The sequence below is a fragment of the Homalodisca vitripennis genome, chromosome 3, assembly GCF_021130785.1.
Source record: "Homalodisca vitripennis isolate AUS2020 chromosome 3, UT_GWSS_2.1, whole genome shotgun sequence".
Taxonomy (NCBI): Eukaryota; Metazoa; Arthropoda; class Insecta; order Hemiptera; family Cicadellidae; genus Homalodisca; species Homalodisca vitripennis.
In genome coordinates this window covers 13101216-13127162 of record NC_060209.1, presented here as the reverse complement: position 1 = coordinate 13127162, position 25947 = coordinate 13101216, and the positions used below count along the sequence as shown (strand labels likewise).

Below are 25947 nucleotides of genomic sequence, written 5' to 3'. Positions count from 1 at the left end.
GGCAGCGCTTGTGCTACTGGATTATTTTAACAGTGATAAGCGTTACTAGGGTGCGGAGCCTGAGTTTGTCTTGACACATAGAACAATATTGATAATGCAGCGAGTGAACGTTTTTAGGGCTAGTCGTTAGTGTATGCCGATCGGTTAACAACAGATTTATATATATTCTGTTTATTTTTTAACTTAACCGTTTAAATATATGGAAAATCTTTTAAAAAACGCGATAAAATGGTAATTCCGGTTATTAGTCACTTCCACTCTAGAAAAAGACATTGGGAGTTGTGAAAACATTTAACTTTGCAGAATGATGGGACAAGTAACTAGGTATAATGTGATTGTATCGATAGATTCGTTAAATCCTGAATGAGAAATCTATTAATTATTATTAATCCATTCTACTTTTGATTTCAGATATTAACGTCGATATATTAAATGTAGAATCGATCAATAGTTAATAGATCTCTCACTCAAGATTTAATGAATCTATCAATACAGTCACATTATACCTGTTTACTCGTCCCATAATTCTGCAAAGTTAAATGTTTTCACAATTATTCTCAATAACTTTTTCGAAAGTGGAAGTGAGTAATAACCGAAATCACCATTTTATCGAGATTTTAAAGATTTGCCGTACAGTTACACAATTACGTTAAAAATATATAAATATTTTGATAACCGATCGGCATAGACTAACGACTTAAACAAATAGACCTATAGTATCTAATCAATCTGCTACATGTTGATAAGTGTTGGAGATTTAACGCTAACTCCGGCAAATTTGATCGAGCTGATCTAACTTCAGCTTCGGTTGATCTTTGGAAATGAAAATCTTCACCTAAGTTTTTATTTATGGATTCAGCGTACTTAAAGTTTGCAACACGCTATGTTAGTGTTATCAGCTTCTAGTAACACATGCAGGTGTTTTATTAATGTGTGAGTATCTCGTATGGTGAGCACTACTCCAGCTCCTCTCCCAGTGGCGTGTGTGGAATGCGTGCCAACGTGGGGAGAACAGCTGCACGCGTGTTTGGGCCCGCGTTACAATGGTGAAGGTCAAGGAACATCTGCCGACCCTTCCCTGCGCCCTTCACGGCCCAAGGGTCACTTTCAGACTTGACAGTGGGCAAAGAAAACAGCGCCCTTTACTCCGTCCGGCACACCCCAGTTGACCCTTCCACACCCTTTCGGTAGTGTGTCTGACTTTTCTGGAAGTTGTGACTTTCGGAATTGCTACGCGTACTGGTTTTTTTGGTGACAACTGTTGTGCTCGGAGCATACAGGTAGTTATTTTTCTGTATTCGATGTTTAAAACAGTTCAAAGTTCAGTTCAGTTCACAGTTCACAAAAAACTTTATTTTCCAAATAGTTCACAAAAAATACAATTCCATGTACTATACAAAGCACGTGTGGAAGAGAAAAACAATTTCCTTTTTAATATTTTGTCATTATATACTACAGTTGACAAAGTATATTCAAAGCCTATGCAGTCTGTCATCTTTTGGCAGAGGGGTGGGGACTTAAATTTAGATAAATAACATGTTTCAAAATGTTTAGAAATTATAAATAAATAAATCATTACATAAATCAAACAAAAACAATTATTAGTAGAATGCTTAACAAATCTAAGGATTACTTAGTCAGATTTAAAATATATGTCAGTAATACATAATTAAATACAATAATAATTAATCAAACCGTTACAAATTATATAAGTTATTTAACAATTTCAACAACTATAGTTCGGCAGTAGACATTTAATAGTAAAATTCGTTTAGAAGATAAATAACAATTATTTATAATGTGATAAATTCAATTGTGGTACAAATTTAACAAATCCAAGGCCCACCAAGTTCAATAGAAGTTCAACAAGACAGGATTTAATATAAAATATATACAACAGTAGCAAATGCAACAATATACAGAGTGAGTTTTATGTCCTGGCACACCTGGATATAATTTAAAAACGGCCCGAGATATCTATGTGAAACCTTGACCCTACCTATTATAACATATTTTTTTAATTTTTCAAGTTGTTGAAAAATTTGCCCCCCTTTTCTAAAGAAATCCAATAATGCAAACTAGAGGTATCTACGTTCATTTTAACAGATTTTATGACAAATTTACAATTGAGTAAAGGGGAGGGGTAAAGGGGGGCAACTAAACATTTTTAAATACAAACCCCTATCATGCGACCCCTCATTTTAAAGGGAATAAAAAATAAATCCAATAATCCAAACTAGAGGTCTCTACGTTTATTTTAACAGATTTTATGACAAATTTACAATAATAAAATCAGTAACTGTCTCGTCCTGTTTATCGTAACATGAGTCAACACTAACGCAAATTCTAAAAAAACAGTTACCCGTTTTAATGTAGCAGGTGTTCAAAACTGTTCACCTTTGGCTGTTTGACAGTGTGCTAGACGTGTGTAAAAACTTGAGACATGATAGGGGTTTGTATTTGAAAATGTGTTAGTTGCCCCCCTTTACTCAATTGTAAATTTGTCATAAAATCTGTTAAAATAAACGTAGATACCTCTAGTTTGCATTATTGGATTTCTTTTTTATTCGCTTTAAAATGAGGGGTCACATGATAGGGGTTTGTATTTGAAAATGTTTAGTTGCCCCCTTTTACCCCCCTTTAGAAAAGGGGGGCAAAATTTTCAACAACTTGAAAAATTAAAAAAAAATGTTATAATAGGTAGGGTCAAGGTTTCACATATATCTCGGGCCGTTTAAATTATATCCAGGTGTGCCAGGACATAAAACTCACTCTGTATAGATCCTAACAAACAATTTCAACAATAACAGCTCAGCAGAAGACATATGATGACAAACTCTTAAATACATAACTATTTTTAAACCATAAAAAAGCAATTAATAAAAATAAAACAATTAAGAATGTAGGTCTTTCACGTATTCTCTTGCTTTCATTTTAAAGTTTTGTTTCGGTTCATACAGTAGACTGTTACCATAGTTTATCATGAACGCATTAAAATGTTTAATGGCTGTATAAGTGAATTGCTTTCTTGCCAACTCATAAACATTGTAAATTGCCTCATTTAATAGTACATAATGGGCAAAGTACGAAATTCATTATTTGTGTCAGCTTTGGTATTCAAATGATGTAGCTAGATGTGGGTACTTTAAAATATAATTCTATAAAAGTGAGTATACTGTCCGATGATATCATTGGAGTCATATTATAACATGAGCTGTTTTCCTCCAGCTGTTCTGGGAACTCGGGTCTTAGTCAGAGTGTAAATGCGAGTGTCCCACAAGAATCATCATAGCAATGAAGAACTATTGTATGCAGAGTGGCCAGGCCGGTATTGTTGCCTGTGGACTGTGACGAGAGTCGCACACTTCAAGGTCGACTCTAGATAGGATTTTATAGCTTTCACCTTGAAAACTTCAGTGCAAAAACTCCATTAATTAGGGAACTGGTAGAATTCAATTCTAGTGTACCAGACACAGCTTGTGTAGAATTAATACCAGTGGCAATGCTGAGATTTACTTTTTTTAATGGTGAATTTTGTAATAAAAAAATTAAAAAAACGATCTCCTTTTTAAACCTTATTCTGCCCGTCCTCATGGGCCACTGGCCTGTGCGAGGATCTTATCAAACAGAATAAGGGGGAGAATCGATACAGTACAAGGTCGATGGTACTGATAAAAAGTGCAAGGGTCACAGACAGGATTCGAACCTGCGCTATTTCTAACTCTGACTCAAAGTCCAATGTCTTAGACCATTCGACCATCGGCAATCCCAACAATTAGAAATGGATTGTTACCCAGTGTTTTAAAATTAGTAAACCTTCAATTGAAAACATTTCGATTTTTGTCTTTTTTTCATGTTTAATTGGTAAAATATTAAGAGATTCTCTAATAACCCAGATGGATTGTAAAGTTTGTTTTTCATTTGCATGATAATTTTCGTAGGTGATGGAGAAATACATTCGAAAGGCATTAAGATTCTGTATTTGTCTTTAAACATATATAAATGCAATTAACATCGTCAGAAAATTCATAATATTAGTATAACTAGCCAATACCGAATTCCTTAATTTCTTATATACAAAATTGTTCAATAAGCGTGTAATAGAATAGATAAATGATTAAAAACTATTGTACAACTACAATAAATAAGTTCATAACATGACAACAACAAGTAAAATATATAAGAAGTAATAACAGAGAATAAAACAAATCAACAACTCAATAAATTTGTAACGGTGGCTTTAAAATTGACACAGGACAAATGCTCATCAAAAGGCTTTGTCCAGTGAGAAATAATAAATAAATTTTAAAAGAAACAAGAAATATAAAAACAGTAGTCTAAAATTTTATTTCATTAGTGTCACAGGACAAATACTCGTCAATTGAATAAAAAGGCTTTGTCCTTCAACCAAGTACTAATAGAGCTTTTAAAGTTAACAATACTAACTGTCCATGCGTTATCAGGCAAGTTGTTGAAAAGTTTAATTTCCATACATAAAAGACTATTCTTAGTTTTTCTAGCCTAATATTTACCATATCTAGCTTCCCTTTCTTCCTTATATTATCTTATATATAAAATTCTCGTGTCACAATGTTAGTTACCTTACTCCTCCGAAACGGCTTTACCGATTTTTACCAAATTATATGTGCATATTCAGTAGGTCTGAGAATCAGCTATTATCTATTTTGTCATACCCCGGGTGGTCCACCATTTAAATTTACAAGATCACAGTTTTCAAAGTGCCTGCATATTGGAAACTGCAAATACGAGACAGTTACGCTTGTAATTATGTATATTTTGTCTGAGCTGAAATGTTTCTAAATTTTCTTTACATTTTAATAAACATGAATTATGACAAGTATGACATACATTCTTGACAGAGTCGTAATTTGAATTCTTTGAAAAGAATTATTTTGTTGAATGTGTAAAACATTATGAAAGAAACAACACAGAATTCCATTGAAACATTTATATGCTGGGTTATGCGTTATGCTTTAATGTAACATACAAGAGATTAACGTAACACCTGATGTTACAGCAGGATGGGATGAGCGCGGCGCAGGTGGCGGGCGGAGCCCCAGACACTGTCCGGGAGCGGGCCATGCAAGCCGTGGAGTACTACAACAGCAATGTTCTCAGAGCTAGGTAAGCCTCTCACTTACTTTCACGTGTATTTGTCACCTGGATCATATATGATAAGATGAACTTTGGGAAACTTGTTTGCAGAGATTTGTGGGCAGTTAATGGAAGAAGGGGTGGTGTTAATTGGGTGTAATAATGTATTTATACATGGGGGAGACAGGATGACATACGAGAAAATAGCACTTCTCCTCAGAAAAATGAAGATTCTGAGCCTTCCAGATGAAAGATCATGAGAGAATTCGTAAATAAAACTGCATTGCATGTCTGCATCGTAACATTCATAATCCAGTTGCTGGTCCAATTTTTACATATCTATTTCCATTTAAAAATCTCTAATAGATTTCTTACACAGCAACGAATCTAACTTACTCCAAACACTGAATGAGTATTGTGGAAATAAATCAGGATAAGCTGAACTTTTACCAGTTAATAGGATTCTTTTTTGGGGGACATTTTCCTTAAATTGTCCACCTCCCTTCCTTCTACCTCCTTTTAATAATAAGGCCTTCACCAAAAGTTATTTTTTTCTGTTACTATCTTCATGTAATTGTATTTATTTGTAACATTGCTTGTAATAAACGATCTACTAAAAAGTCTGTTACTTTCAGTTTATTTTGTAGTGAAATATAACTAGTGGACTTCACTGCTGGAATGTGCTTCATAGGGGAATTACAGTAAATGTATTACGATTTATTAGTAACTCATTTTATTAAACCTTTACAAAAATATCATGAGTAAAAGAGTAGAAAGAATATTATGAGTTGTACCATTTATTTTTATTTACAACAGCTTATTTATTTCTTCTTAAACCAGTGACTTAATACACTTATCAAGTATTTTATTTTTTTCTTTGTTTGTAAATATTATTACAAAATTGTTTGGTACTGTTGTTTTCTAACATAAATCCTTTATTGCTAAGTTCATAACATAAATGATAACCAGTGATTTGTGAAGAACTTGGACGTGACAGTGATATTTTGACAGAGTGGGTGCTGGGTTACTGTCGGCCTCAAGGTCCTCGTACAATGATCGACACCACCACCAGCATGTGGTGCGACCTCGGACGGGGACCTCGGTACAGGAGGCGCTCTACCGCAGCAACTCCAGCCTGGAGCTGATGCATGACCACAGCCATATACACCATGACTCTAGGTGAGTGGTAGAGCAACAACTTCATGCCAGGGTTACCTTGGGCTTCCACGTATTCTTCTGAGGTAGCATGTATAGGTCAGAAATAATTAGTAGTATTCACCGTAAAGTATTGTATTGACCAAAAGCATGTTGGATAATAATAATCTTAGTGATAATAATGGAGACAAAGAAATTCACACATTGTTACTGGATCACTTCTGTGGGAACCTGATTTCTATACTATTCCCTTGAGACATTAAATCATGAATAATGTGTTATTTCTGAAAATGTATGTGAATTACAGAATGAGCTACAGTAACACTTATATATTGTAAAACAGTGTTGTTTGGATGCTAAACAAAATCTGATAAGCTGTCTCCAATGTAGAAATCTGTAGCATTTTGCTAAGAAATTGAAAACTCTACCAGTGGATCGGTACTGTCACTGGCTAAATGTGTATGTCAAGAACGTAGCTAGGGAAAAAATTGGAGGGGGGGAGTCCAGACAACTGATCTCTTCCCGTAGTGGACAGAGAGTAAGGCCCCATTTTGTTCCTTAAAAAGTTCTTGACCCCGTTTCTTTGTTGAGAGTGATCTTTCAGCAGTACATGTCAGTAATACTAAATTATTTAAATAATAATAATCGTTTACTAAAAAAAATACAAAATTTGAGGGGGGTTCCGGACTCCTTGGACCCTCTCGCTGGCTACGTCCTTGGTGTGTGTGGTGGGGATGTGGGTAGGATTAGTGTACATCAGCAAGCTAACAGAAAACAAAATATTTGTACTTTAATTTTCAGCTAGATTCACTTACTAATATCCAGCTAGAAATTCATTGCTAATAACCAGATTGCCATACAGTCCGACATATTTTGCTAGATATGCTCATTGTACAGTCTGACAGGTCATCCCAGTAAGAGTGGAGAATGGATGATAAAGACAGTCAGCATAGTTTAATGCCTATTTACATATGCCCTAAGTATTACATATCTAAAGCAGTATTTGTGTGACAGGTCCGGCAGCATGGTGAGTCCGGTTTTACGGCGGGAGTATGGCAGTCACGGTAGCATTGATGTCATCGCTTCGGACAAGCAAACTACAGGGGAGTCGTTCTTTGCGATGCTGCAAGATTACCGACCTGCGGTGTTGGGGCTTGGAACGGACCAACGCAGCCCAGGGCCTGCAGAATACCTGAGGGGCAAGGTGGAGGGTGGGGCAGCTTGTGACAATGCCAACAACACTCTGGCCGATGATGCTGTCACGAGTCCTACTGGCACCAGTCCCAAGCTGCGGCTCAAGTTCCATCGGTTCTGGTCAGGTAAGTTCAATGGTAATTGTGTGACAGGAACTGACCAACTGAGCTAAGAGCCTGCATTATACCTACATGACAATCTACTTGAAAACAATAATTTAAAACTTTGACAAAGATTGTTTAAAGAGTTCAACCAACATATCTGGATAATATGAATGACCCAGAAGATTAATATTAACAATAAACTATTTACGATGAATAAATTTAAATTTAGGAATATCATAATAAAATATCAATTTGCCTACTTGACCATGTTGATGTGTCAAAAACCTTCTGAAATAGGATGTGACAACTTGTTGCACAACATCCTATTGCTATTAGTAACAGAGTACTATTGTTATTTGTTAGTGAATCAAGAATTTAAATTAATGAATACTTAAACGTTTTTATTAAAAAAAAAAAAAAACTAATAATAATTGTGATAGTAGATTTGTTGTCTGCTGTGTAGTTTTGTCAACAGCTACATGTAGCTTTAATTACCAAAAGTTAGACCTATTATGACTGCATTATCACACAGACAATGCAAGAACGTAGCGAGGGAAAAAATGTTGGTGGGAGTCCAGACAACTGATATTTTCTCGTAGTGGACAGAGAGTAAGGCCCCATTTCATTCCTTTTACTTCTTGACCCGTTTCTTTGTTGAGAACGATCTTTCAGCAGTACATGTCAGTAATACTGAATTATTTAAATAATAATAATCGTTAATAATAAAAAAGTAATTTTAAAAAATTGAAAATTTGTGGGGTCCTCTTGGACCCCCTTGCTGTCTACGTCCTTGAGACCATGGTTCAGAACGTTAAGTAAGGGATGTAGTCGAAAGGGATGCAGCTCTGAGACGGAATTGAAAGAAGCCTATTATTACTAAAAGTCATATGTTCATTTTAAAAATTAAATTTCAGCCTTTTTCATAACTCCTGCTAAAATTAAAAAAAAAAAAAAAAAAAAAAAAAAAAAAAAAAAAAAAAAAAAAAAAAAAAAAAAAAAACAACAGGAGGTTATTCTCTAAATCTTGATTGTTGTATTATATATTTTATTTAGTTATGAGTAATATTACAAAGGCAGAAAGATTTCATGGACAATTGGGTTGTGTTTTATTTCCATACAGTAAATTATACTTTAAAAATGTACAATAAATAAAATCAACAAAATAAGGAATCAACTATTGATTTTATGGTGAAGAAAAAACCAGTTTCTTAATTTTAGTTTCTTACTAATCAGTTAGATGTTTTCAGTGTTAATAATTACAAGATATTAACATTTTCAAAAACTCTTATAAAACACGTGTTAATTAAATATTATGTGGCAGGTAATGTGTCGAACAACGGAAAGCCAGCACGAGCTGCCACGGTCGACGACAGTATGATGAGTTCTCCAGGCAGTCTGCCAGACTGTGAGGAGCGGCAGAGACGTCGTGCGCTAGCGCACTATGATGTACAAAGCCTGACAGCCAATGTCGGATATGCAGCACGGCTGCGTGGACTGCTGCTAGCTCGTCGGCGTAACACCACCACGGGTGCGTCGGCGGCCAGCATGCTCGGTACACGGGCATCAACGCCAGACAGTGGCGACGAAGATGGTGGGGATGGCCGCAGCAATGAGTTGTTGGAGAGGTGAGTCCATCAACGCATCCATCATATCTTTGGTTCTTTAGTTAGGGTGAGGAAAATGTTCTTGCCCGGAAGATTTTGAAACAGATTGGTTCAATGAATAAGCAACAATGTTGGAGCAGTGTACTGTCGATGACAGCAAAGATTCTAGGAGGTCACTGATTATTGAAATCAGGATCTTACAAGAAACATTTAAAATAGGAGAGTAGTCTTGGCAAAATATTTACTAATAGTAGCTGCAAAAAATTAATTAATGAAACAGTGAAATAACAAATTGGAAATTATGACATTTTTAGAATGGATGGCCAACAAAGAGGAGAGGGTGATTGCATTTATGTACAGTAATAATACAGTTATATCATCGGAAGCATCACTGAAATAATAATTTAAGTAGAGGCACGCAACGAGTTTTGCAGATTGCCTTGCTGTCCTCAAGATGTATCTACAAAGAAGCTTTATTTACAATGATAATAAGGAGTCTACCGATATTTCACTTATTTCTCAATACTTCCAAATGCTACTATAAATGAACAGTCAGAACAGTATTTTGGCTGATCTATTTGGTTTAAATTAAAGGTGGATTTTACCGTTACAATTTCTAACTGTTGTACTGAACTGTGAAATTGATTTTATCCTGTATTTCCAAAAGTAAATAAGGAAAATTTGTTGTAGCTGTCCGTTCTTCCGGAATGAGATGGGCGGGGAAGAGGAACGAGTGGTATCTCTGACGCGGCTCAGTCCTCCCTGCAAGCGGCGGTCTCCCCTCCCCCTGCACCGACCTCCACTTGCTTGTGGAGTCTCTGTGCTGGAATTCCCTCCCGGAGAGACCCACTGGACCCATGGCTCGTGCCCCCACCAACCCCACAGTCGCCTCATAGAGTGCGTTGACCATGGCGCTCTCTATTACCGCAACTACTTTTACCAACAAGGTCAGACAATAAAGTCACTCTGTTATTCATGCCTAGCTCTGTGGATTTTGAATATTTTATAAGGTTTGAATCAAAGAAATAACGTTTCAGTAGCCTAATGATTATAAAGAATTAGATAGTACGTTTTCAACACAAATAGTGGTAGACTTGATTTTTATTGTGATAACAATCTTGCAAAACCACTGAAAGGTCTTTGCCATTTTGGGGAAAATAGCATTAGACCTAGATTTATATTATAGTTTGCTATTAAACTTTAAGAGATAATTCAATAAGCTGATTTACGTCACTGCTGGCCACAAGATGATCTAGACAAGAGATTATCTATGTTGTGGTTTAAAAAGATCTGAAATTTTTTACCATCTTAACTTCTAGGAAGCTACCATATTTTATTAATTATTTAATAAAATGAGTGTTTAAAAAATCTATTTTCCCAGTAGTACTAGATTAAAAAGTAATTACGTTTAATGAGAAACGTAAAAGCTAATTTTGTCAATGTTATCTAGAACACCAAAACTGGTTTGGAATGGATGAGAATCTGGGACCAGTTGCCATCAGCCTCAAGAGAGAGAGGCTAGAGCGCCCGCCTTCTTCAGACACCAACCCCTCCCCACCCCTCCTCTGCTACAGGATAGTTATTAGAACTAGTGAGGTGAGTTAATCCTGATTAAGTAAATCTGAACTTTATTAGTTTTACTACAGATCTAAACCCTAATATTGAGCCATACAGTTTATAAGTTCAATTTGAGGGATTGTTTTATTATTAACATGAAGCTAACTATCCATAAAATAAAACAAGAAAGATTTGGCTGGCACAATTTCAATTTTGTCTCCAGAGAAACTTTGAATCTTTTAACGTCTTAAATAAATACTTAAAGTGTGTCTGCTTAACCCTGACATCCGTATTATACGGACGTCGTAAATATGGCATCATCTCCCAATGTCCGTATACTGCGGACGTGTACTTTGTATTATTTAAATAGCTCCCTATTTTATCAAATGCTTTGAAATTCCACAGACTTGTGTAAAAAGATGTATTAGGACAGTATAAAGTACCACAGTTAAACTAAAAAGGGTTTTAGTTTACGATTTATTATTCTAACATAAAGATAACCCTATAATGTGGAGTTCATAACATATCACAGTTAAATATTACATTGTTACTTATTTTATTTGAAAATGAGTAAATGGAACCATTCGAAGTCTCCTGTTGTCGAAAATACACCAATTACTAACTTAGAAATGGTGTGGATGTGGGCATTGACAACAATTTGATTAATAGCTATCTTGACATTTCTGAAAATATATTCTAAATTTGTAAATATTGTATTAAAAGATTACTTTTTTAAGTATGGGCTATAAACAATGTTAGTTGACATCAGAAATAAGTGTGGTTTTACTCGTATGTTAAGTACTATGAATTTCAAAGCATGAATTACACAACAAATGGCAAAAAGGACAAATGACTCGCCCTTACAAAAACTTATGTTACTCAACTTGTGAATAAGGTAGGCTTATAATTTTTGTTTCATTACAATAAAAATTAAATTTAACTTAAATAAATAAATAGATATTTGTGTCACATATTTTTTTTGCTATATGGTTTTCATTAAACTTGAAATTTTAAAATTAGAATTTATTTATGTATGTATAATTATTAAAAAATAAAATATTATCAATATATTACTATGTTTTTTTTTCATATTTTTGTGAACTACTTTTAATAAGAAGTAAAACTTAAAAAAGAAGAGAAGTGGTGACGACCAGTGCAGTTAACATTTAAAAGGTTAACTGGGTGAGGGGCTTCTCTGGCATTGGGATTAGCTGAGCTCTTTTAAATTGAATGGGTATGTGTTCTAGTCTCAGCATGGCTTTAAATAAGAATGTTAAAAATATAATAGCTTTTCTTGGAAGTTCTTTCAGTATTTTTCCAGTAATAGAGTTGTAGCTAGGAGACTTATGAGGATTGAGATTGTGAGTTATAACTGAGCGAATGTCAGATGGTTTAAATTTTCGTAACGGGAAATCAAGTTGAAGTGGAGAATCTAAAAAAATTGGTGAAATATTCTGCGAATGCCTTAGATTTTTCTATGTTACATTTAACCCAGTTTCCATCAGTTTTAAAAAGCGGGAAATGGATATCTTAGGCTGCTTAATTCTTTTAGTTACTTTCCATAACGAATAGTCTGTAGCTTCGGTTGCTGAGAGAGACTGGGTATACTCTTCAAACCGCAGGTTTTAATATTAAACAATAATCTTTTCAGATGTTGAGCTGCCCTATTGAAGTTTCCCTTATCATTTGGATTTCTACTGTTTTGCCATATTCTTCTTAATCTTCTTCTTGATTTTTTTCTTGATGTTGTTAGGGTAATATAACCCTATCTTGTTAACTTTTGAAGAACAGTGTAAGGGTGTAGCCTCTTTGCAGTTTCTTTGTGTTAGTGTTAACAATGGTTAACATCCAACTCAATTTTAATTGTTAATGTTGTTTTCTGTATATAATATTATTGTTCTTCTAAATTGAACATATTGTAAATAAATAAAATGTTGTTAACAAATTTTTTTTATAAACTGACATAGTTTATACTGTTTTTAGAGTATAATCTTTGGGCTGTTTCAGCTGTTGACGCTACGGGGCTCAGTGCTAGAAGACGCTATCCCCAACCTGAAACCGTCCAGTAGCAGTAAGACCATGAATACCAAAGAAGTTCTTGAATATGTCGCACCCGAAGTTCAACTCTCATGGTGAATATTGCATTGTTATGGGTACAGTTAACGTTAGGTATACTATAGTAATTTTCTTTGTCCTGAGATGCCACATGACATTGAAAATGAGGTTTAACTTTCTTTTATAATGAAAACCTCATGAAAGTACATATAAAAAATGAGTTAAAGTAAGTAATATGATTCTCAATAGCCATACATATAGGATGTGTCTCAGGGTTTACAATATTGGGAATTAATAGTGTTTACTAAATATTACTTTGTCTGTGAACTCATTACTTACTGTTTTGTTTTTTTGTTTTTTTTTTTTTTTAGGGGGAAAGTAAATTTTTTGATATGAGGTTTTTATAGCGTAGGAAGAGCAGGCATACCTTTATGAGATTGAAGATTATTCCTCTACTTCTTTACAAGTAGAGACTTTAAAATGAACAAAATGTGGCATATTTCATGCCCACTGGACACTGAGAGCTCTTGATAACCTTTCAGTCGGATAAAGATAACTTTGCTTTTCTTACCATATCAGTACCTATTCTCAATTATGTACTGTATTAACCCTTTTGAGTACCAAGTATTTACTGAGTAGGTGTACTGAAAAGTGCCAGTTATTTTTCTAGTGGCCAGCCCTTTTGAAGGCATTTTGCAAAGATTTCAGTAAAAAAATTCACAGTTTGATTATTTAATTGCTATCAAAATATTTTTCTTCTCTGAAAACTCTGCCTAATTAACATAAAATAACAAAGTTACCATAAATTTAAATTTAGGAATACAAAAAATGGACTTACCTAAACAAATTCCAGAATTTATTTAAATTTTATTTTTCAACCAAATTATCATTACAGAAACATTCATATCCTTTTCTTTATCCATATCACTGGAAAGAGTATTCAATTGTCTATAAATATTCAAAAATTTATATCATTATCTTCAATAATGAGTGAGTTATACAACTTTTAAGAAACTAATGTCACATTGTTTCCGGTAGCCATGTCAACCAAAAATGTTTATATGTGAGTTCTAGATTGATTTTCGTTAAAGTCAATTGGTTGGAAGTGAGAGACACCAATTTATTTTGCAAAGAACAGTTCTTCACAAACAATTTAATACAATGCTAATTCAAAAATATAAAGTTTTTTGTTTGTAGTGATTTTTTCCCGAACGTCCGGTAAAATTGGATGGTGGCACGTCTAGACAACTTTTGACATCTTGTAAAATCGGACGTTGGCTTTCAAAGGGTTAACCTTAGGATAAATGATCTCATACGCCTCTAGAATTGTTATTATCTCCAGAACTAAATCCTTACTGTTTTCTTATTGGCCATATTTACATTGTGGAAAAATGTTTTGTTCTAACAGCCTGAGGCTAGGGACATCCACACCACAGACGGAAGAACAGCTACTGAAATTGGACGAGCAAGGACTCACTACTCACTACAAGGTAGGAAATCATGGCTGTTGATCTTAGTTTAGTTATGTAATACTACTTTATCTGTAGGAATTTCTTAGACTAAAATTTGTTTATCAAGTCCTTGGAAAGATTTAAAAACAAAGTTGAACATAATTTACATAGATTGTTTATTTTTTAAGCAAACTTACAAATTTATAACACAGGACAACTTGAAATATTCATATATTATTCACTTAACCCCTTTGCGCTCGAAAGGCCAGCAGCTCTGGCCACACCAAAGTTACATACAGCTTGAAGAGTTTTGCCGTAGTTTGTCCTCGCAACTCGTATGGCCAGTACAGATGGCCGCTCTACTTTTATTGACAGCTCGGCGTTCATATTGGTTGTTTGCCTCCCCAGATTGGAATAACACAAATATTATTTTATATTAAAAATTATTTAACATTTATTTTTAATGAATCTTTTTAATACAAAGATAAACATACATTTGGGAAATTTAACTCATACGCATATTGTTAACAAAGATATGTTATAAAATGTTATAAAGTAGGCTTTTACAGTTATTTTATACCCAGACATAAACTATTGTACATTTTTCTCAGTCTTTAAATTTGTGTAAGAAATAAACATTTTAAAAATACATACTTATGTAGTCAAGAATAGTTAGCACACGTCTTCTAGTAAAACTTTCTAGATTTCTATCACTTCAGTGTGTAGGCCCACTACGTGTCATTCGTCTTATTTGCACAATCAATGTTTAGCGAAGAATTATAGCCTAATTTAAAACTTACTGCTTTACTTAAAAACTACTATAAAATAAAGCTGCTTAACCCTACAACTGGCAGTCGCCTGATTATCAGTCGATATTAATGTTTCTGTAGTGGCAGTCGCCTGAAAATCAGTCGATTTGACACGTGCCCGTTTGACATCTGTTATAATTAATACACGAACTAAACTGCAATGATTCATATACCACTGGAATCAGAAATAGTTGCTGATTTGTTTGATGTATTTTGTTGTGTTTTGTATGCCATGATTTAAGTATGACATATTGAAAACGAGAGTTGTTTGTAAACAGTCGGCCATTGTTGTTGTATTGTTACCCGGTCGCGTTATTCTTGTCCATCTAAAACGTAAGTTTATTACATGAAATAAGCGTTTTTATGTATTAAGTGTGTTTATTTATGCGTATAAATTCTCGTATATTGTGTTTTATCAGTTTATTTTGTCATGTTATGAAGAAATATATGTGAAAAAAATATATTAGTGAGATTTTGTGTTCTAGGCTATGTGCAGTGTTGTGATAGTTTTAGTTAGCTTTAGGATCATTTTCATATGCGATGATCATGATATAAAGCTTCTTTATTTATTTTTATAAGCTTAATTTTAATGTATTTTATGAATTTTTCGAGTAATAATTAAGGTTTTGATGAATTTTTGTAACACAGTCGTATCCATAGCAACGAATTTAGCCGTATTGTACTATCTTCAGATTAGAGTATTTCATAATTGTTTTAATTAAAAAAAGTGTAGTAAACTATACATTTTCTAAAACTATAAAAAATTTTCAACATTTTGGGTATTTTGGAAATATTTTTTTTCACACAATATGTCTTTTATAGGTGCACCCCCACCACTTTTACATACCTTTTTTATTTTTTGAAAACAAACTTAGTAAAAAAAAGTGATAAATTTCTTATATTTTTGGGTTTTTATTTCCATGAATAAAAAGTAAATTTTCTTGTGAAAACAGTGATATATAATACATATAGGTTTATAATCAAATTATATAAAAAAAAATAAAAACCAATACTACTGCAAAACACTTCAAAATGGCCTGCCACTTGAGGAAATTTCAACTGCCAGCTCGAGGGTTAATAGGTTTTTAGCACTCACAATTCATTATAAAACAAAGATAATATTAGAAAATAACCGCTATGTTTAGTGGCCAGTGGTGCTGGCCTTACGAGCTGATGGATGTATTATATCTTGGCCAGTACAGCTGGACATACGAGCTGAGATAACATTACAGCAAAAATTAACTTGCACTTTCAACAAAATGGCGGAGGCCAGTAGAGCTCCAAGGACGACTTGTAAATACTGCCTTCGAGTCCATATGGTTTTGCATTTATTTTTGTTCCAGAGAAAATATGAAAAATATTTTATTACACTCAATTTTTTTAAGCATATATCTCAATATGTGCTGTGTTTTGATGTACAAGGTAAGATTTTATCCATGTTTACTGACTGAAATATAAAAACCGGTGGCCACAAACTATCCTAAATTTTTTGACTGCTGAAGCAGTTTTACATTTAAGAGATCGAAACTTCAATACCTTACACGGGTAAGCACGTACTGAGACGGTGACTGTGCACAGGTTGGCGTGATGTACTGTCGGTCAGGCCAGTCCACGGAGGAGGAGATGTACAATAACCAGGACGCCGGCCCTGCCTTCATCGAGTTTCTGGAGACCATCGGCCAGAAGGTTCGTCTCAAGGGCTTCGACAAGTACAAAGCTGGACTAGACAACAAGAGTGAGTAATGATCTATAGACATGATACATGGAAACTGATATACTCTTAATGCTGCTCCCAAAGCAATTACATTAATAATTTAAAAATTATATTATTATATATATTATAAAATTATATTAAAATTTTAAAAAATCTTGCATATGGCTTGAAAATAATAAATTATTACCTAATAAAAATAAGACAGAAAGAATTGTTTTTGGGCTTGAAAACACTGAAAATAGATCTGTTAACCCTTTCCGGGCCAGGCGGCAATATATTGCTGTCGGTGAAATATGCGAAAAGCACCAGGCAATATATAGTCTCCTTGATATTCGTTGTTTTCTTAAATAAATACGACGTCAAACAATTAAAGTTTTATGTTTTTTTATTCCCTAGTATATTTGTAGATAATTAATATGAATATAATTTTTATTTTAGAGGGCTATGCAGTTTTTATTTTGTAATTGTCAATGACATTATCAGCTGACTCGATCTTTTGTTGTTAATTCTTTATGCTTTAGTGTAATTGTATTATTGTATGCTGGATTCTTCTTTATTATTTTATTTTGTAGTTGTAAATATTAGTAGTGTTAGTTGTTACGTGCTTAGCTATTGTGTGTAGTAGTTACAATGGCTGACAATTTGCAATCTCACAGGAGTGGAATTGTAAATAGCACATTTGTAAATAGAAAAAGTGTAAATAAATTTCAAATAAAATTGTGTAAATATTTCTTGGTAAATATTGTTTTTTAACTGTATTGAAATTGTTTATGAATCCTACAATCATCTGTTTACCGGTACATCCATAATGTGAATATTTATTTTAAGTTTCTTGCAATGTAAGAGTCAGTTGCTTTAACACTTATAAAATGTTGCGAAGTACAATTATGCGTATTTATACAAAATGTGTCATAAAAAAATTATTTATGTGAGAAATAACACAAAATTGTGTATGGTTGTTCCTTTCTGAATGTACAATATAATAAAATAGCTTCCCACGGTAAAATTATTTCCTTTTTAAGTTATTTGCAAAAAAAAATAAAATCTTTTATGTAATCTATTAAAATATTATTTTTTTAAATTTTTAAATTACTTAAAACTACATCTATATATATATTTTTGTTGATAGTATATATCTATACGAGTAATTTGGTGCAAATTTTAGGTCATTCTCTAATTTTTATGAAAAATTATAAATTTTAATCTAAGAGACTGAAAAATCTCCAATTTTAGCCTGGCACTTTTGACTAGTCACAAGGGGATATGAGATGTGAAAATTTTTTGCAATATCTCATATTTGGTCCTGGCTCTAAAAGGGTTAAACTCCAAGGAATAAATGTGGAATAAGTACTGTATTCTATAAATCGTATTGACACTTATGTTTTTTGTGTTACAGCTGACTCCACAGGTCTGTACTCCGTGTACGCCCAGTATCAGGACTGTGAGATCATGTTCCATGTCTCTACCTTACTCCCCTTCACCCCCAACAACAGGCAACAGGTTAGTACAGCTCGGTTGTAGCCATAGAGGACATTTGTAACCAGCAAGCGAATGTTAACGATGGAGGATATACGTAAGGAAGGAATGATAGGTTGGGTGCTACATCCTCAATGATACTCATTTTTTACTGGTAAAGATTACATTGTCACATTGAAAACACATCATTGTACACTTCAGTAATAGTATGAGCAATGCAATCCTCCAGTTTGCCCAAACCTTTAAAAGAAGCAATATGTTAAATAAATAAAAAATCAATTAAAACAAAATTAATTAATTATTTAAAAATTACAACACAGATAAAAGAATTTCCAAGATCAACAATAATTGTTTAATTCATCATTAATCCCAAAAATCTCAACTACTTCATAAAATGGATGTTCCAAGAGGAAAAAGCCAATTTGTCTTTGAAAATATCTAATGGCAGTGATTGTAACCTATAATTCCATAACTCCATAATTTTGCTTCAAGAGTTAATGTTGCTAATGAACATTGTTTGGAAGTAATATTTTTGCCACAATATTGTTTGTGCCCCTTGTGTTATATTGGTGTATGTTTGGATATGTTAAGTTGTTTGACGTAACCATATAAAGCAACAGTTTATACATAACTAAACAAGGGATTGTCATAAAATGAAGTTCTTGAAATTTTTGTTTACATAAATCTTTATAACCAATACCAGAAATATATATCTAATGTACTGCTTTTTTTGTATTAATAACATTTTATTAATGTTCTTTTTAAATGTATTTCCCCATATTTAAATACCATAAACTAATTGAGAATAAAAAAAATTCATAATATACCATTTTAAGAACTTTTTCATTGCAGAATTCAGATAGTTCTCTAATCATAAATATTTCTTTAGATGACTGTATACAAAGAGTAGTTGTATGGTCATTCCAATTTAAATTTTTGTTGATAATCAATCCGAGAAATTTTGTAGACTCACACATTGGTATCACTAAATTGTCAACTGCTATTTGAATCTCAAAGGAAGAAATTTTATTTGAAGTAAGATTTACAGCTGTTGATTTATTTGCATTTACTGTTAAAAAAGTTTTCATTAAAGTATGGCACTATATTATTAATTTGTATATTTCCTATGATTCTTAATTCCCCAAAGTTTTGTGTTTATATAGTATAGATGTGTCATCTGCATATAAAATTGTCTGGTCAGGATTGCTTACATTTCCAATGTCGTTAACATATATTAAAAACATCCTATTAAAGTGACTCCTTTCAATTTACATAATTCACTTGACTGTTATAAGTGGTTTAAGTGGATGACCCCACACAGCCCCTGCGTATCTGGTGGTCATCATTTTATTACAATTAACTGAAATTAAGTTAGCCGCCTTGAAGAACTCTAATAATGATTCACAGAGTACCGTACTCAAGATGTCAGGCATTAAACATCACCCACAAACAGAAAATTACTACTCCGGATTTAAGGGAATCAGACTCCAGTTGAAGCAGTGACATTCACACTCACCCAGAGTTTCAAAATCGTCTTGAACTGTGACTTTTTCTTGCCCATCTCTTCTTCAAAGTACTTTCTTTTGGTTCCTTAGGACCTTAAGGACTTAGCGCTGCTTCCGGAGTGACAGGATATTCAGGATGGGTAAGGTTAGGGGGTAGGGGCCGCCTCCTATCAAGATCCATTAGGAAGAATTTAGGGCACTAATCTCAAAGTCATGTCCCCCCGGAAGAAGGGGAGGCCAGCTCTGAACCAGCCTCTCCAGTCAAAGCAGGCAGGGGGTGGCACACCCTTGTTGAGGCTAGCAAGAACCTCTGTGGTTAGGGAACAAACCCCACCAACTCCAACAGTCATCTCCCGCAGTAGACTAGACCTATCGAATTACCCTTGCACCCCACACTCTCGACACTTGCGGTTAGTGATGTGCCGCTCCTGGACATACATAAGGTTGCCAGATTTAAGTGACACATCGGTTTTTGCTGTGTCCAGTGGTAGGTTCAACTGGAAGGTATAAACCAGCCAGAAGCGATCCCTGCTAGGTCTTCAACCCATTACAATGAGATATATTAGGATTTCATCTGTATTGTCTTCTTTATTTTGTTGATGATGTACTGTATAACCATATCAGTCATCTGGTAATGTCAGTTATTATAAGACATTTTTCAATGTTGTCATTGAGTAGTAAGTAAACATAATGTGGGTGCGGCATCACAGTGTTCTTTGCACGCTTCTTAAAACGTTATTAATTATATTTAATGGTTCTGGTTAACTGACGGCTTGAATAATCGGATTTGTACTGAATTTTCATATTTGAAGAATGGCTACTAACATTGTGTTTTTAATGTTCTCACTTTTTTAGTTGCAAATTCCTTGTCTTTTGAACATTTCTTAAATCCTAAGGTTTTTAAAAATAAATCAGCCTCATAAAACTTGAAATTTACCTGGAGCATGTGTTTGTTGACAGCTGTTACGCAAGAGGCACATAGGCAACGACATCGTGACCATAGTGTTTCAGGAGCCAGGAGCTCAACCATTCACACCAAAGAATATCAGATCCCAGTTTCAACATGTTTTTATCATTGTCCGAGCCATCAACCCCTGCACGGATAACACTCAGTATTGGTAAGTGGTTACATTGCTCTTGCTAATGTGTTTGTTTCATGTAATGAGGTCAAATCACGCCAAGTTTAACACATGAGCGCACACATAACTGGGGCGAATTGCCGCATTTTTACGTGGTGATATGAAGGAGTTGGGTATTTCATTAAAGATGGCTAGTTAATCTTTAGTATACTATTCCTTTGTGTGGTCTAAAACCGAATTAGTTGCCGAGTACCAAGCAGTTTATTCGTAAATTCAAGCACTACTCCCATTGTTAGCAAATCGCTATCACGCTTTGACCATGTGCATAAATTCTTAAATTGTTATTGCGTTAATTCTTTTTTAACTTCTAATTCTTATTCTAAATGTTGTTACATAAAACTACTATTCTGCATGATGTTGGGATAAAATTTATAAAATAATATTTTATTAGTACTATTGAAGAATATTGACACATATATTAAGAAAATATACCAAACAGTACTAAAAATATTAAAAGGATTTATATTGTGCAGGTGAGAGAGAATCTATTCAAATACTAGCAAATACTTACGTGCCACTGAAAAAATACATAAGTGCTTGTGCTCGAGATTGAACCCTTTTAGTGCTACAGTGTCTACGTCATAGACGCTGCGTTTATGTCTAAAAGTGCTAGCGTCTACGTTGTAGACGCAGCGTATTTTTTATATGTATTGGTTCAGTTTATGCAAGTTACTGGCTGCAAACAATGACAGTTCATCCAAAAGCCATAGAGTAACGATATTTGTATATTTGATTGCCGACGACCAGCTGTTTATATGTCTTCGACGTGAAATAAAAAGGTCAGTTCGGATGTTTACGTCACGAGCGAACTGACGCTGTGCTTTGTTTACTTTGTTTTATCCATTAAATTGTGTTATAATTGTGAAATACTACTTCATTAGTATTCCCAATCATTGTATTACTTCATTTTTCATTTGTGTTTTCCGTGTGTATTATATTTTACCAAGTTACAAACTATGTCTAATAAGAACATTGCGGGTTATGATGAGTTACTTCACCTTTTTTATAGTTTTATTACTAAGTAAAACAATTATTTAGGTAAAAAAAGTGTTAACTGTGCTTGAATTTCTTCTTTTATAAATAATACTAACGTTAATAAAGTATTTATGCTAATAATAATAAGTGTATTACATTTCTTTAGAGCGTTTCAAACATTACATGTAGGGCAAAATTTGGCGCGGACAACATATTATATTTTTCATCCACACTTCTTATTTGTTGTGTAAAAATAAAATAAAATATATGGAATTTGTTTAGTTTTAGTTGCTCTTTCTGATGGTAGCATCAGAAAAATAATATAAAATTTTTTACATACTAAAATTGTATGCCAAAGTGAAAAAAAATTAAAAAAAATTACATTATAAAGAAATTTTTTTTTACAACAATCCAAATATGTACAAACGTACTTTTTTTATTTATTTCTGTTTATTGGTTATTTATCTTCAATACAAAAAAAGTAACAAGATATGACCTCAATTAAGGAAATAGTAAGGAATTTACTAAAACTCTGCATTTATGCCCTAAAATGCTTAGTACTCTTGGGTATGGCAATGCACCAGACCCTTTAGCACTAAAAGGGTTAATACAATTTTTTACAGATTGTCTCGTAATGTTATTCTGACAATTTGTACTCTATAACTTAGTTGTTAAAGATGCATGTGACATCGAATGAAATGTCCATTACTTCATTTATCTAGTAATGTAGTGATTAAAGTGGGTTGACCAATCATTATGTGATATTAATTGGCTTGGGTTTGAGTAAATTAAAAAATGTTGTGCAGACTTTACAGTATAAGCAAATAAAAGTAAATCAATAAATACGTTCCTGAATCATTTTGTTGGTGTTTTAGTGTGGCAGTCACTAGGTCCAAGGAAGTCCCTGTGTTCGGTCCACCCATTCACGAAGGAGCTGTTTTCAACAAATCTAAGGCATTTGCGGATTTTCTATTGGCCAAAGGTAAATGATACAACACTAGTTAAATTATTTTCCACAGAAATATCAATCGTTGTCTTGAAGCGATTAACCGAATATCTGATATTTCAGTTATAAAACGCAGAAAACGCAGCACACAGATCGGAGAAGTTCTCGACCATGGCGACTCGAACACGCCAGGAGTATCTGAAGGATCTTGTAACAAACTACTCTACAACTACATGCGTCGAAACTAGTCAGAAATTCTGTAAGTGTTTGTATTTATAACAAAAATTGTTACCTTTATGTTTTACACTAAAAACTTACTCTACGTAAAATTTACAAAGTTGATGTACAACTCTTCCCTGTTAAGAATTTGAGACTGTTTACTGATTTTTTTTAGGTTTTATGTCATGGGAGTTTGATTAATAAACATTTGCTATTGGTTGTAGATCCAAGTTTCATATCATCTAAACATATATATATATATATATATATATATATATCTATATATATAAAAATGAATGTTTGTATGTTTGTCCTTTATGGAATCGTGAACTATTGGACCGATCATGATGAAAATTTGTACGTATATGTATTTTTCCACGGAGAAGGTTTATAAGCTATGCCCATCCCTTTCCCGATTCAGGATTCCGCCCCACTGGTTACAGAAATACCCATAAGAAATGCATTGCAGCAAACATATGTTAACGTCTTTTCAAATTTTTAATCAGCTGTTCTTTGTAAACATATATTACACTTATAGTTTTAAAGCATAGAGTAAGCTTAAGAGAAACGACAAATTTTGTTTAAACTGTTTCTGCAATCACTGTTAAACATAGACTTTACTATCCAGATAATACAATTCAAATTTGACGTAAAAATTCACCTTTAACTGCAATATTTATTTAATATAAACCATGCTCATGCTTGATCAGAAGAGCAATGCAGATATCATAATTACTATCTTACGTTGGCTACAAATATAAAGAATGTTATAAAATCAACCTTAGTTGTTTTTTTTGACAGAAGTATGGTTCTCAAAACTCCGTGTGTACATATTCTCTCGATCGAGACAACAAAGCAAGCTCAATCGTGGCATCGGAGATATAACTAATTTAATCTAAAATTTATTATAGTAAAAAAAAAAAATTACTAAGTAATATAAGGACTTCGGTTCTTAAGATTTGCGTGCGAAGCCGTGGGTAACAGCTAGATAGAGGCAGGAATATGGTACATACCTTCATAATACGCCCAAGAGGCTCACGATGGAACGACTATCAATTATCTCAGCAATGTTTAGAATGTGATAGAAAAAGAATAAGTGAATATAGTGTACTGTTTTCAACGGGAAATTGCGTGCGAAGCCGCGGGCAACTTTTGCAAAAAATTATTGAAATGCGCAGCAAAGCGCGCCGGGCCCCGCTAGTCATCTATATATATAAAAATGAATGTTTGTCCTTTATGGAATCGTGAACTATTGGACCGATCATGATGAAAATTTGTACGTATATGTATTTTTCCACGGAGAAGGTTTATAAGCTATGCCCATCCCTTTCCCGATTCAGGATTCCGCCCCACTGGTTACAGAAATACCCATAAGAAATGCATTGCAGCAAACATATGTTAACGTCTTTTCAAATTTTTAATCAGCTGTTCTTTGTAAACATATATTACACTTATAGTTTTAAAGCATAGAGTAAGCTTAAGAGAAACGACAAATTTTGTTTAAACTGTTTTTGCAATCACTGTTAAACATAGACTTTACTATCCAGATAATACAATTCAAATTTGACGTAAAAATTCACCTTTAACTGCAATATTTATTTAATATAAACCATGCTCATGCTTGATCAGAAGAGCAATGCAGATATCATAATTACTATCTTACGTTGGCTACAAATATAAAGAATGTTATAAAATCAACCTTAGTTGTTTTTTTTGACAGAAGTATGGTTCTCAAAACTCCGTGTGTACATATTCTCTCGATCGAGACAACAAAGCAAGCTCAATCGTGGCATCGGAGATATAACTAATTTAATCTAAAATTTATTATAGTAAAAAAAAAAATTTACTAAGTAATATAAGGACTTCGGTTCTTAAGATTTGCGTGCGAAGCCGTGGGTAACAGCTAGATAGAGGCAGGAATATGGTACATACCTTCATAATACGCCCAAGAGGCTCACGATGGAACGACTATCAATTATCTCAGCAATGTTTAGAATGTGATAGAAAAAGAATAAGTGAATATAGTGTACTGTTTTCAACGGGAAATTGCGTGCGAAGCCGCGGGCAAATTTTGCAAAAAATTATTGAAATGCGCAGCAAAGCGCGCCGGGCCCGCTAGTCTATATATATAAAAATGAATGTTTGTGTGTTTGTTCTTTATGGAATCGCAAAATATTAGACAGACCATTATGACAATTTTTATGTATACGTATTTTTCGACGGATAAGGTTTATAAGCTATGCCCATTGATGTAACTCACCACCAAGCGGCGCTGCAAAAGATAAAAGGTTTCAAAGCGCCTGCACACTATAAACTGCAATTACGAGACAGTTACGTATATTACTAGCCAAACACTATTTGAAGGCGCTAAGTTATTATGTATATTTGTCTTTAAGATACATTTCTCATTGAACTTAAAGTTTGAGTGTTAGACCACTTTATAATAAAATACATGTACGTGCACAATGGCTATAAACATAAACAGATTTTCTTGATCGTGGCAACAAGGCAAACTCTACATCGGCGTTGTAAATATAATTCAATTAAACCAGAAGTTCACATACACGGGCAAAGCTTACGAAAAGTGTGCAAAGCCGCGGGAAACAGCTATTTAGTTATAATAGTATAGTATAATTAGTTCAAGCAGTATTGTTACTAAATTATAATACTAAGCATAAATATTTCCTTTTTGACTTATTATAGCATGATATACTACTAACAGGTTGCTGAGTTGTTGTGTCTGTCCTTTAGAAGAAGAATGGTTTGCTTGTTCAAAATGTATAGACCTTTCTTCAGGTTCATCTGTGGGTATAATTGGGAAGTGATCTGTAACTGCTATAAACCTAACTCAATCAGTATCACATACGGTTTTTTTGCACTGATTGCTTCTCCAATTAGAAATTGTAGGGGTTCAGAAAAACGAATACAA

At 33.6% G+C, this 25947-nt stretch overlaps 1 protein-coding gene across 1 annotated transcript in view; it reads left to right on the top strand.

Moving 5' to 3' along the window:
- LOC124356589 (signal-induced proliferation-associated 1-like protein 3) overlaps window positions 1–25947 on the top strand; it is a 165986-nt gene that overhangs the window by 99805 nt on the left and 40234 nt on the right. The window contains 6 exon segments of the mRNA XM_046807680.1: window positions 5042–5145; window positions 6127–6294; window positions 7285–7589; window positions 8890–9193; window positions 9863–10119; window positions 10623–10768. Coding sequence (XP_046663636.1) covers window positions 5048–5145; window positions 6127–6294; window positions 7285–7589; window positions 8890–9193; window positions 9863–10119; window positions 10623–10768 — 1278 coding nt within the window. The 5' untranslated portion in view covers window positions 5042–5047.